The following is a 14,138-nucleotide window of genomic DNA, read 5'->3' as shown; positions in this document are numbered from 1 at the left end:
TTTAAGTCTTATTAGGTGCCCTTAACCCTTTAACTCCAAAGAGTGACCAAGATAGAATTTCTCCTTACAGTATCAACACAGAATCAAGCAGACAAGTGAGGAGAAAAACAGAAAAACTCAACTAGGGAACTACAAGTTGATCCCCAATACCAAATTCTCTAAATTAAAATCATTATTTTTCACGGCAGACAGAAGGGAGAATTACAAATGAGATGTTGGGTTTAAGGGTTAATAATAAATCAGGGTAGCCTCAAGGGGTAATCTTTCTCAGTGAAATTTAAAAAGCTGACATCTTCGATGGGAGTATTGTCAATGATTATGCAGACGTTTCTCTTCCTCCCGGCGCTGATTATTAATTTTTCTTTCACTTCTATTAAATACTCACCCTGTACTAAAAAAAAATTCAGTCAAAGATCTCCTCTTAAGAAATTTAATCTGTTTTGTCTAACAACTGTGTAAGTTATCTTTTAAGATATCACGGGATAGACTGAAACAGCTCAGCGCCGAGAGGGTATTTTCATCTTCACTTGCGTTTTTTAGCTACATCAGTCCCAGCTAACGAACTATATTCCTCCTATTTTAAAGATCGCCAGTACAGAAATGGATGCAAAGAGGAACGTCTGCACTAAATCTACCGAAAAGATGAGCAGAATTTCCGTGGCTATTTCAGTGACTTCTTTGACTCTTGTGACATTGTTGTTTCTGAGGATCGAGTTTGTGTACAACAATTCGAAAGCGGTGGAAGCAAGGCTTGAAAACCGAATTCAGCGGATTGACGATGACTTGAAAACTAACACAGAGAGAATAGTGAAGAAGAGGTTACAAATTTATGAAACTGCATCCACAGCAAGAAGAAAGGAAAGGCCTGATGTTATCTTTGGTAAGTCACTGGTTACACGTACCTCAGTTCTATTAGCTTTTAATAACCAACACTATACTGCATCACAGCACAAAAGGATTTATCGTTAGTTTGCCTCTCAATTCGATAAACAGAATACTCGCTACAATTCTACTGCCGTTGACTGTGAAAAAAGACAGAAGGAAAATCTATCTTATAAGTTGTATTTTATTTGTATGTTATCCTTCTGCCAAGGGTATTTTTGGAAAAGGTCAAACTCAGCTGACGCTTAAAATCTGAATTATTTTCTTTTTTCACAAGCTTTAAGCGAAAGAACACGCTTAAGGTAATCAACTAGTGAACGTTTTTATCTATTTGCTATACTCAAGAAACTGAATGGTTATCGAAAGCATCCGCTTTCACATTACGGTAATGTAGGGTGACATGCATTCGTGCGTCAGGCCACTGAAGAATGCAAATTGGATCACGCGACATTTTGTTGAACCAAGTCGTTACAACTCCAACTGTTTTAAGTTCCTGAAACAAAGCAGTAAACATTCTCATTCTCTTAGACTAACTTGTCTGATCACTACCAATTTTTGGCACCGAAATATATTTTGACGACAGTATAATTGTTATCTATATTTTGGCGAACAGCCCGATGCTCGATGAACTTGCTTGAAATCTCTCAGCTGACAAATCTCGAGACTAAAGGCAGCTTCAGACAGTTCTCGGACTATTTTTAAACAAAATTTATAGAAGTAAAATGTTCCTTTAATGAAAATATATTCTGGTCATAGCGTTAATGAAATGTAAAGTTCTTTAACTCTGACTCCATTTAATGTCGAGTTATCAATTTTTGCACTGATTTTATTAATTAAAATCTATCTTAAGTTGTATTTTATTTGTATGTTATCCTTCTGCCGAGAGTATTTTTGGAAAAGGTCAAACTTAACTGACCGGTGCCTAAAATCTGAATTATTTTCTTTCTTTTATACGAAAGAACACGCTTAAGGTAATCAACTGGTGAACGTTTTCGTTATTGCGTCGCTTTACTCTAAAAACTGTATGATTATCGAAAACATGTGCTTTCAAATTAAGGTAATGTAGGGTAACATGCATTCCTGCGTCAGGCCACGGACGAATGCAGATTGGATCACGTAACATTTTGTTGAACCAAATCGAAGTTATAACTCCTACTGTTTTAACTTCCTGAAACACAACAGTATACATTCTCATTCTCTTAGACTAATGTGTTTGATCACCGCCAATTTTTGGCACCGAAATTTTGACGACAAAAAAATTGTTAAATGTATTTTGTGAACAGGCTGTGACTTTAAGCGCGATGCTCATTGAGTTTCCTTGAAATCTCTCAACTGAAAGTCTCAAGATTAAATGCAGCTTCAGACAGTCCTCGGGACATTTTTCAACAAAATTTGTAGTAGTAAAAGGCTCCTTTAATGAAATATGTTCTGGTCATAGCAATAATGAAATGAAAAGTTCTTTAACTCTGGCTCCATTTAAAGTCAGGTTGTCCATTTTTGCATCGATTTTATTAATGTTTTAACATTTAATGTTTTAACATTTGCGTATTTCTCTTTTGTCTTCATTTTCTCATTTTTTCTCTTCGCCGTAAACATCGATTGATAAACGACTACTTCACGGCAGCTTATTCTGTCGCATTTTAAAAGACATTATTTCATTGATCCCCTGAGAGATATTTGTTATCGTAACTTGTGCAGGTTTTGAAAACAAAGTTGGAAGTGTGTCATCAGTTATCCGTGATCATAAAAGAGAGAGAAGAAATGTTGCTGCAGGAACAATAACTCTGCAGCAAGTTCACCAGGAAATCAACAACAAGTTCAATCAGTCCTGCAGTGGTAACAACAAGATTTGTCAGACAGGACCTCCAGGTCCTCCAGGTCCTCCAGGTGCTCACGGGTATCCAGGGTACAAAGGAGAAAAAGGAGCCACAGGGAAAACCGGCTCACGAGGCCCTCCGGGTCCAATCGGGGCTCCAGGCATGAGTGGCAAAAGAGGACTTGTGGGACCTCAAGGAGTAAAAGGCGACAAGGGCGACAAAGGGTCCGTTGGAGCGCCTGGGATTAGAGGAGAGACTGGAACGAAGGGTCGTCAAGGACAACAAGGATCTATTGGCTTAAAAGGAAGCAAAGGCAGCAGAGGATTGGTTAGTATTCAGGGACCAAAGGGAGAATGTGTTGTTCCACTGAAGATCAGTGTATATCCAGTATCTCAGGAAGTCTTTGTGCACGAGCCTGTAATATTTTACTGTTGGATTCAAGGCCATCTGTCGTCCAAGATAACGTGGCGTAAACTTGGAGGTACTCTATCTAATGCTACTGTGGAAGATGGTGCGCTTCGAATAAGCAGCGCACAACGGTCAAATGCTGGGTCGTACATGTGTACAGCTCACACTGGTTTAGGAATGTTCCGAATAATAAGCAGATTACTTGTAAAAGGTAGGGTGTTTAACTTTTGAGCGATTTTCAGCTTTGTTTTCAGTCGTTCGAAAGGTAAAGAGACCAGTGTCGTTTGTTTTGCGAATAGGTAATACCCCTAATATAATCATCATGGTTATTCAGTTTTATGGTTCAAGTTTTTCCTTTGTGTGCCTTGGTTTCGGTAAAGCTGCTTGTCAAAGAGTGAAATGATTATGATAAGCTTTGTCTCGTTATCTTTAGCTCAGACTTTTAGGATATTCACCACGTTTGTTTTTTTCTGTTAAATCGATCTCTTTTCATTTTCCAGAACTGCCTAAATTCACCAACAGGCCCCCTACATTGGTCGGTGCATTTCCAGGAACTAATGTAACCCTGTACTGCGAGGCCTCAGGTTCTCCTCGTCCAAAGGTTGAATGGTTCCAGGTCCAAAAGTCTTCTATCTCATTTCCTGTTTTTCAGGAAGATGGATGTCTTCTATTTAAAATGTTTAAAGAAAACGACCGAGTAGATTTCATCTGCCGGGCTAAAAACAGCTTCGGATTGGCAGAGACAACAACCACGGTGATTGCAGCACAATTAAGAGGTATTATTTATTAGTTACTTTTACTGCAGAGCTAAAAAAATATGTAAATGGAATATAGTACCAAAACCGCACTTGGCTAGCTCATGGTGTAGAGCGCCGGACTGCCATGCGAAAGTTCGAGGGTTTCACGCTAATAAGGTTCTTAAAATAACTGAGGCGAATGAGCTGCCGCTACCATGACATCTGCAAGTAGTTAAACATTTTAGGTTTCTTTGATAAAGACGATGAACTCTTACGTCTCTCTGTACTGGTTAGCAGGGGAAGTTAAAGAACCCTCGCATTTCTCGCAAAGAGTTGCGAACATATATAGCATCCGATGTAGTTTTCTGGATCTGGCCTTGTTATGACTTAAACCAGCCCCATTTAACAAGCTTTAAAGCTGAACTAAGCCAGCAAGTCTAACTAATCGCAAATAAAAAGATAAGTAAATAAGTAAAATTTGCTGTTATTTGTGCTTATTCACTCTTATTTGTTCTGAGACCAAAACCGAAATTGAATCCTTTTAAACTAAGCAATTGAATCAGGCTGTAACTCAAGTAGTTTAAGGCCTGGGTTTTATCTTAGTTCGAGACCCCCAGCAGAGTTCGGCCGATCCTCGATTTGAGCGTTCACGTTTTCCAGGAAGTTAAGATCGATTTCTAGCCTAAATTTTTCAAAAGACGCTGTTTTTTCGCAGATGTCAGGTTTACAGTTGAGGTTTTGTGCTTTTTTTCCCAGAAATTAGCTCTAACTTGCTATAGCTGCGAATTTACTAATGCGTACACCATTAATTAAGAGCTTTCAAGGAAAATGCACTTTTTTGGTTTATTAACCTTGGAATTAATTTTTTTTTTAGTATGTTTGGGAAAGTTTCAGGAAAAATTTCCGCACAGCTCCATAGTTAATTAGGTATGCACATCTTATTGGTGATACATTGAATAATAAAGCCCAATATATGGATGCATAATGAAGTATGGGGCCGTGCGGAAATTTCGCCAAGTTTTATTCTCATCAGTATGGGATGAGCGTATAATTTAGAAACCTCGGTGTGTAACCTTTCCCATAGCGTAGAACAATTTTTTTTTGTTTTTAACAAATCTAAATACCGTGGTACGTTCAATCCCAAGTCATAAATTTAACTGTGATTTGCAGCACAACACTTTTCTGGGCAACAATAAAATGAAAGTGCTGTGAGTCCTATGAGCTTCAACAAAAAGAAAAGTTATCAATCAATTAGGCGACAATACACGTACTTTTCGAATTAATGAGGAAAATAAAAGCTTTACTTACACAGTTGTGTTCTTACATGAACAGTGAAAAATAGATTTTTGCTGAATCGATCACACGAGAGTTGTCAATATCTTTCTTTTCTGAATTCAGGTTTGGAGCAATCAGAAATACTGGCATATAATGGTCATTACCTACGCACTTTGGGAATTTGGTTAAAACCTGTTGTACAGAGCCAGTCCTCTTACTGGAAGCGGTGCTGGCGAGCATCAGATGATGGTTGGGATAGCACTACCTTCCACTCAAAGTGTGACAACAAAGGGCCGACAGTGACCATTATTCGTGTGGGAAAATACATCTTTGGTGGATACACCAGCACATCATGGGGTGAGTGAATCATTAAATGCTTTCACTTCATTTTTTTTACTCAATGAAACATGCGTCCACTTTTTAACATTTGAAACCACACGCGGTTAATTCTTTTCAAGAACTCATGTAAGCGACTTAAAGTCTGTCCTCTAAAATAACTTGAACCTGAAAAGAAACTCTGACATAAAGTTTCTGTTGTCTGATTATCTGATTGGAATTAAATTTTGACACAAGATCATACTCCCTTAGGAAAAGCTGTTCCCGGTATTTACGCACTAACTTCTTCTACCATAGGGAAAGGTTTAACTCAAAAGGGAGTGAAAAATTTATTCAATAGCTCTTCTTTTTATTGTTGTTGTTAACTAAAATACGCTCGTAAACGCCATTACTCTATCATTTTAAATGTTCTTCTGGCCAATTGTTACAAATATTGACCTTCATCTCAGTTTACTGAAATAGTTTGTGACTCTTTTTTACCATTTTGCTTATTAGATTCCAATTGTGTATCCCAGTACAGCTCAAAGGTCTTTTTGTTTTCATTGGTTAACAAGCCAGCCTGGGCACCAGTGAAACTGTCTCAAACAGGAAAGTATAGTTCTGGTCGCAATTCCATATACAGTTGTCCATCACGAGGACCCAGCTTTGGTGGAGGAAGTGATATTTACATTACCAACTACGCCTCATCCAACACAAATTCTTACTCAAACCTTGGATACACCTACAGTCCACCATCTGGCCACAGTTATCTCAGCTCCTTCACCAAATCATTCCTGGCAGGAAGTTACAAATTTCAACCTGATGAAGTTGAAGTGTTTTATGAAAGTACGAAGTGAAGTAGCGATGACATTCAAAACTCCTCTTTACACCTATTTACCAACAATCGAAGCAGACTTTTCTGTCTGGGTTGCCTGTGGACTAAGGTGAAGTGTTTTATGAAAGTACGAAGTGAAGTAGCGATGACATTCAAAACTCCTCTTTACACCTATTTACCAACAATCGAAGCAGACTTTTCTGTCTGGGTTGCCTGTGGGCTAAGGTGAAGTGTTTTATGAAAGTACAAAGTGAAGTAGCGATGACATTCAAAACTCTTCTTTACACCTATTTACCAACAATCGAAGCAGACTTTTCTGTCTGGGTTGCCTGTGGACTAAGGTGAAGTGTTTTATGAAAGTACGAAGTGAAGTAGCGATGACATTCAAAACTCCTCTTTACACCTATTTACCAACAATCGAAGCAGACTTTTCTGTCTGGGTTGCCTGTGGGCTAAGGTGAAGTGTTTTATGAAAGTACGAAGTGAAGTAGCGATGACATTCAAAACTCCTCTTTACACCTATTTACCAACAATCGAAGCAGACTTTTCTGTCTGGGTTGCCTGTGGACTAAGGTGAAGTGTTTTATGAAAGTACGAAGTGAAGTAGCGATGACATTCAAAACTCCTCTTTACACCTATTTACCAACAATCGAAGCAGACTTTTCTGTCTGGGTTGCCTGTGGGCTAAGGTGAAGTGTTTTATGAAAGTACGAAGTGAAGTAGCGATGACATTCAAAACTCCTCTTTACACCTATTTACCAACAATCGAAGCAGACTTTTCTGTCTGGGTTGCCTGTGGGCTAAGGCCACAAACTGAGATAAAGCTTGGACAGATCAGTTTAGGTAGTAGCACTAAACTGTGCTATTATATATACAGGTATCATCATTTTTAGTCTTTGGAGAGAGTTCGCAAATTGATCAAAGTCAACTCATGATAAAAGTGAACTCGCGGATAAACTGTGAAGAATAATATAAGAATAGGCAGTGATTGTACTAAGCTGTCAATTATTCTGTGATTCCAAGATACAGAATCAAGCCATTATCTCCAAATTGATCCGCTTTATTTAACATTTATTTCGACCTGATGAAGTTGACGTGTTTTATGAAGCTACTTGAAGCAAACAAATTCCTATTTACTGACGATGGAGACAGCGTTTCCTGTGGCTTGTGGTCACAAAGATCAAACTTGAACAGATCAGGTTAGGTAATAGCACAAAACTTAGCAATTATGTATACGGATACCATCATATTTAGTCGTATGCGGAGAGTACGAAAATAATATGTAATCTCTCCCCAGTCTCATTTGGCCGTGCTAACGCTATGAAATTTGCTCATCGAATTCCAATATCCACAAGTAAAAAAGGGCGAGATTTCTGTCTATTTTGCTATTAGAGGTACAATAAAATGGAACGAAAAGGATAGTTTGATTCTAATTGAATACTTCTTGCATGATGATATTACCGTGTTGCGCAGTATTTTTCCGAGCCCCGTAAGGGCGAGGGAAAATATGAGCAATGGGCGAAATGTCAAGTTGTATTATTTTTCAAACCATCAATGGAGAAATTTATACTTGTACTATCATCCCATTTTCTATTATTTCGGTGTGACCTTTGAGTTGCTCAGCTTTCAGTCCGTGCTTTTGCCCTGTTCTACAATGTAAGGTCCTGGCATATTTTGTACGTTCCGTTACCCTTATATGGTAAATGACGTCATAGGGAATAAGATGCTGAGATCCATTATACATTATACGTTAAATGGCAAAGGTGTCAATTTGAGTTTTTGTATATAACAGGTCTGCGCAAGTACTACTTTAACATATCACATTGCAAACTACGTTCACGTTAATGCCCCTTCTCGAATCATCATGGTTATTCAGGTCTATTAATCAAGACTTTTCTACAACCAAGAAAATATGACCTAAATGATTCTGGCGCACCTTGATTACGTTAAAGCTGCTTGTCAAAGAGTGGAAATAATTATGATAAGCTTTGTCTCGCCATCTATAGTTCAGGCTTTTAAGATCTTCACCACGTTTTTTTTTTATGGCTGTTAAATTGATTTTTCCCTTCCTCAGAACCACCTAAATTTACCAACAGGCCCCCTACATTCGTCGGTGGATTTCCAGGAACAAATGTGACCCTGTGCTGCGAAGCCTCAGGCTCTCCTCGTCCAAACGTTGAATGGTACCAGGGCCAAAAGTCTTCTGTCTCATTTCCTCTTTTTCAGAAAGATGGATGTCTTCTAATTAAAATGGGTGAAGAAAACGTAGATTTCATCTGCCGGGCTAAAAACAGCTTTTGATTGGTAGAGACAACGACCTTGGTGATTGCAGAAATATTGGGAGGTATTATTTATGAGTTGCTTTTGCCGCAGAGCCTTAAAAATATGTAGATGGAAGATAGTATCACTTGTCTTAATAGCACGATATGTTTGTTGTATGGATCCAGCATTTGAGAAATATCCCAAAACCGCACTTGGTCGGCTCATGGTGAAGAGCACCGGACTGCTGTGCAGAAGATCGAGGGTTCCACACTCAGGGTCTTAAAATAACTAAAGAGAAGGTGCTACCGCTACCTAGACATCTGCAAGTAGTTAAACATTTTAGTCCTCTCGGATAAAGACGATAAACTCCTACGTCTCTCTGTACTGGTCAGCAGTGAAAGTTAATGAACCCACGCACTTCTCGCAAAGATTAGCGAACATGTCTCCCAGTGTTGTGCTCAGGCCTGGTTATTATTTATACCAGCCCTATTTAACAAGCTTAAAGCTCAAATGGGCCAACAAGTCTAACTATCGCTAATAAATAAAAGAATACATTAAAAAAATAGAAAAACATCTGCTGCTATTTGTGCTAATTAATCTCATTTGGTATTGAATTGTGTTCTGGCATCGAAACCGAAGTTGATCCCTTTTTAATTGAACAATTAAAACAGGCTTTAATATCTTTCTTTTTCAGGTTTGGAGCGATCAGAAATACTGACATATAATGTTCATTACCTGCGCACTTTGAGAATTTGGTTAAACCCTGTTGTTCAGAGCCAGTCCTCCTACTGGGAGCGTTGCTGGCTAGCATCAGTGGATGGTTGGGCCAGCACTACCTTCCACTCAAAGTGTGACAACAAAGGGCCGACAGTGACTATTATTCGTGTGGGAAAATACATCTTTGGTGGATACACCAACACATCATGGGATAAGTAAATCATTGAATGCTTTCGCTTTATTTTTTTATTTCATTGAAACATGCCTCCACTTTTTATTTGAAACTGCATGCGGTTACTTATTTTCCAAAACTCATGTAAGCGACATAAAGTCTCTCCTCTAAAATAACTTGAACCTGAAAAGAAACTCTGGCATAAAATTTGTGTTGTCTGATTATCTGATTGGAATTGAATTTTGACACAAGATCGAGCTCGATTAGGAAAAGCTGTTCCCTGTATTTACGCAATCATTTCTTCTATCATAGAGGAAGGTCAAAGTCAAACGGGTGGTAGAAAGTTCATTCAACAACTTTTCCTTTTATTGTTGTTATTAACTGGTAAACGCAACTTCACGGCCGTTTCAAATTTTCCTCTAGCCAAGTGTTACAAATATTCACCTTCATCTCCGTTTACTGAATTAGTTTGTGACTCGTTTTTACCATTTCGTTTATTAGTTTCCAATTGTGGATACCAGTACAGTTCAAAGGCCTTTTTGTTCTCATTGGTTAACATGCCAGGCTTGACACTAGTGAAACTTTTTCAAAACGCACTGCATAGTTCAGGTCGCTATTCCATATACAGTTGTTCAAGCTATGGACCCACAATTGGTGGAGGAAACGATATTTACATTGCCAGCTACGCCTCATCCAGCTCAAAATCTTACTCGAACCTCGGATACACCTACCGTTCACCACCCGGCCACAGTTACAGCAGCTCCTCCCATTCATTCCTGGCTGGAAGTCGCAGTTTTAAACCCGATGAAGTCGAAGTGTTTTATGAAACTACTTGAAACAAACGAACTGAAGTAACGATGATATTCAAAGTTCCTATTTAGACCTATTTACCAACAATCCAGACAGACGTTTCTGTCTGGGTTACCTGTGGGTTAAGACCACAAACTAAGATAAACTTTTAACAGACCAGTTGAGGTAGTAGCGCTGAACTATCTTATTATGTAAACAGTTATCACTGATCATTTTTAGTCGTTGGAGAGAGTGCGCAAATTGATCAAAGTGACGCTATGTTGAACTCGCGCATAAACGGTGCAGAATATTATAAGAATATGCAGTAATTGTGCTAAACTGTCGATTATTCTGCGATTCCAAGATACAGAGTCAAGCCATTATCTCCAAAGTGATCCGCTTTATATGACAATCGATCCGCCATCTTTAAGAAGATATATGCAATGTATTTCGACCTGATGAAGTTGAAGTGTTTTATGAAACTACTTGGGGCAAACGAATTCCTATTTACTGAAAATCGAGACAGGGTTGTCTGTGGCTCATAGTCACAAAGATAAAGCTTGAACTGATCAAGTTAGGTAACAGCACTAAACTGTTCAATTATGTATACGGATGTTAGCATTTTTAGTCGTAGGTAAGGGTACAAAAATAAGATGTGTGCTCTTCCCAGACTCCTTTGACCGTGCTAACGCCACGAAATTTGCATATCGGATGTCCTGAGATCCTCATATCCACAAGTAAAAAAGGGCCAGGTTTGTGTGAGCTTTGTTATTAAAGGTACTGTAAAATCGCTCGAAAAGGACATTTAAATTCCATTGAATTTTTCTTGCACGATAATATTTGCGAGTTGAGTAGTATTTTCCGAGCTCCGTAGGGGAGAGGGAAAATACATGAGCAATGGGCGAAATGTCAGTTCGTTGTCTGAGTTTAGGTTTAATACTACACTTCTAGTTATTCCGATGGACATGGATGGACTCCATTGGATTCCATCCGACGAATGGATATCGATGGAGTCCATCGGACAACATTTCTACCCTCCCCAATATTTATCTGACTTCCGGTACTCTTTCTCGTCGTGACTTTATCTTACTTCCGTGGGAAGGTCATGAATGGAATTTTGCCTATTCCATCGGAAAACCAAGATTCCATCGGAATCCATTGGTGTGTATTGGACATACATGGAGTGAGGAATAAAGGAAAATTTGACAATTATTTGATTTGCTTCAATTTGTATTGTGAAGATTCATACACGAAGCTACGAAATCTAAAGATTTCCCGACGCGGCTAAGATTTCGGGACTTAATACATATTGTTCAAAGGTTTCCTCCGTCAAAGATACACACTCAGCACTATCACATATCAGTCATTAATAATTAATAAATTAATAAGATAATTGTAATACTCCACCACATCAACAGACTTCTTTAACAATGAAACATAAACAAAAATTGGGCTATTCTTTCAGCAAGATAATTTCGTCGGACAAGTTGCAACATACTCAAATGAAAAGTTCTGTTTGAAATAGTGATAATTTTTTATAGGTTATTAAACATCCATTTATTCCCTTTTCTCCAGGAATTGGAGAGTAAGTTGTTTGACTCGGTAGATGACAAAGGGATTTGGCTAATTATGAAACTACTGTCGAGAGGGCGGAACAACTGTTTGGGCCGCATTGTATATACCGTTTACGGCGTGCACACATATAGAATGTTATAACAGAAAGCTGAAGAAACAGAAAACTACGAAGAGAAACACGATTACTTATATTTGGCGAAAGTGTATCCTTAAAGGAAAACATTCATTTTGGCATATTGTTCTTCTTGACACTCATGAATTAACAACAGATGTGATTCACCAATAGCATGTGTTCGAAATGTTGCGGACTTGAGTCAGGAAACTGGGTCGAGTGCATCAAGTCGAGGCTAGCATCGATTAGTTCCTTGATCAAAGTACTGAGTACACGTGCTACAACCAAGACTTAATAAACTGCTGCAACCCAATAGTGTTGAAATATGACCAGCCAATATAAAAGTTGACAAAAACGACATCAACAACAAAACCATTTTTATTGTGCTCTTTATAAAGTATTAGCAATGTATTGCATAGAAAATGACTACTTACAGCAGCCATTTTTCTGCTAATTAGTATTGAAATAATAAGAGGGTACCAGCACCTGGAATAACTACGCAGCTAAATATGAGAAGGAACTGGATTAAGGTAGATTGCATATTTATAGCGGAGGAAGAGTATGGCCTACACATACAAAAACTATGTGAAAAACTACATTACACACGTAACAACAAAGAATTGTGGTACAATTTAACAATCTTTGAAGATCAAACCCTTGCTACAGTCTGAAAACTTCTCTCAGAGATCAAAAGTGTTTCCTTTTACGTTTGTTTATTTTTATGATGATTGCATATCTATTTTTGGCTTCTATATAAATAACTTCTGTCACCTTTGACGGTCTCGGCCATCAGCCCCAAACTTCAAACTTCTACTTAAATCTCCTCTGAACTTACCCTATTTTCTCTATAAATCAAATATCTGTAGGATTTATTATAAGAGTCTTGAAAGTTTAGCACGCCTTGCTGTAAGCGGCCAAAGGTGAATTCCAAAGAAAGTGAAAAATTTAACCTGAGATATAACACTTTTCGTAGCAACTTCAATAGGAAAATGTCCATCTCTGATATTAAAAATTTTGTAATAAACATTTAAAAGGAAAAGAGAGGAGCTTTTGGGTTCTTTAAATCCAGTAACAGCATTTTACCCGAGCAAGTGAACGTGCCTGCTTAATTTTTCGCTAGAAACAGGTTTGCACCTGTACCCCTCCAAAATATCATGTTGCTAAGTATATCTATTGAAAGTTATTTTCAGTGAAATAAATCTTTTTTTCCTATTCTACCCTTCTTCCTGTACTCCTTTGGTAAACCTGATACTTCTGCGCGAGCTGGGGCAAATCTAGACTAATAAAAAACTCCTGCACGGCAGGAGTTTTTTATTAGTCTAATAATGATCTTACTGGCCTAAGCCATTCTGTGAAACAGACTGGAAGAATGATTCATTTACCTGCCTTCATCATAGTCCTGTTCTTCCATGGACATATCTGCCGGTTTTGCTGTATAAGGTAACACTATATTTGCCCTGAGCTGCCTACCCAGGGATATTAAAATACATTTGAAAAACATTCAAAGAATATTTGCTGTAGCTCTTCGTGTAGAGTAGTCTGTAAGGTGATTTCTAAAACCTTCAGTCAAATTTGATGGCTAAGTTAATGTTTTCAACTAAGCCTTCATTTGTGATTCTTTTTATAAATTTCGTGCATAATTTTTCTCCGGAACAAAGCAAACGTGGAAAAAACTTCAGAGCGAACCTTCCAGCTTAAGGTCATCCCCAAAATATTTTGTTAAAGAAATTACATTCATTTCTAGACAAGTGCTGAGCTTTTAACATCATTTAAGTCTTATTACGCGCCCTTAACCCTTTAACTCCAAAGAGTGACCAAGACAGAATTTCTCCTTACAGTATCAACACAGAATCAAGCAGACAAGTGAGGAGAATAAAGAAAAACTCAATTATGGGACTACAAGTTGAACCCCAATACCAAATTCTCCAAATTAAGTATTTTATGGCAGACAGTAGGGAGAATTACTAACGAGATGTTGGGAGTTAAAGGGTTAATGATAAATTATCGTCGCCTCAAGGGGTCATCTGTCTCAGAGGAATTTGAAAAGAAAGCTGACATCTACGATGGGAGTATTGTCGATGAGTATGCAGACGTTTTTCTTCCTCCATCTGATTATTCATTTTCCTTTCATTACTATTTCAGACTCATCCCTGCACCTGAAAAAATTCGGTCAAAGACCTCCTCTTGAGAAATTTAATCTATTTTGTCTGACAACTGTGTAAGTGATATTTTAAGATATCAC

At 38.1% G+C, this 14,138-nt stretch overlaps 1 protein-coding gene across 1 annotated transcript; it reads left to right on the top strand.

The window, feature by feature from the left end:
• Positions 1 to 600: 600 nt before the first annotated feature.
• Positions 601 to 6,326, top strand: LOC113666263 (uncharacterized). Its single transcript, XM_089196262.1, has 5 exons — positions 601 to 880; positions 2,581 to 3,318; positions 3,608 to 3,883; positions 5,243 to 5,476; positions 5,951 to 6,326. Exons 1-5 carry the CDS (start codon positions 601 to 603, stop codon positions 6,289 to 6,291), a joined length of 1,869 nt encoding a protein of 622 aa, XP_089052388.1. The 3' UTR covers positions 6,292 to 6,326.
• The last annotated feature ends 7,812 nt before the right edge of the window (positions 6,327 to 14,138 follow it).

Source organism: Pocillopora damicornis, chromosome 1, assembly GCF_964200805.1.
Source record: "Pocillopora damicornis chromosome 1, jaPocDami1.2, whole genome shotgun sequence".
Taxonomy (NCBI): Eukaryota; Metazoa; Cnidaria; class Anthozoa; order Scleractinia; family Pocilloporidae; genus Pocillopora; species Pocillopora damicornis.
Note: the sequence above shows the minus strand (reverse complement) of the source record. Positions and strands in the feature narration are given on the sequence as shown.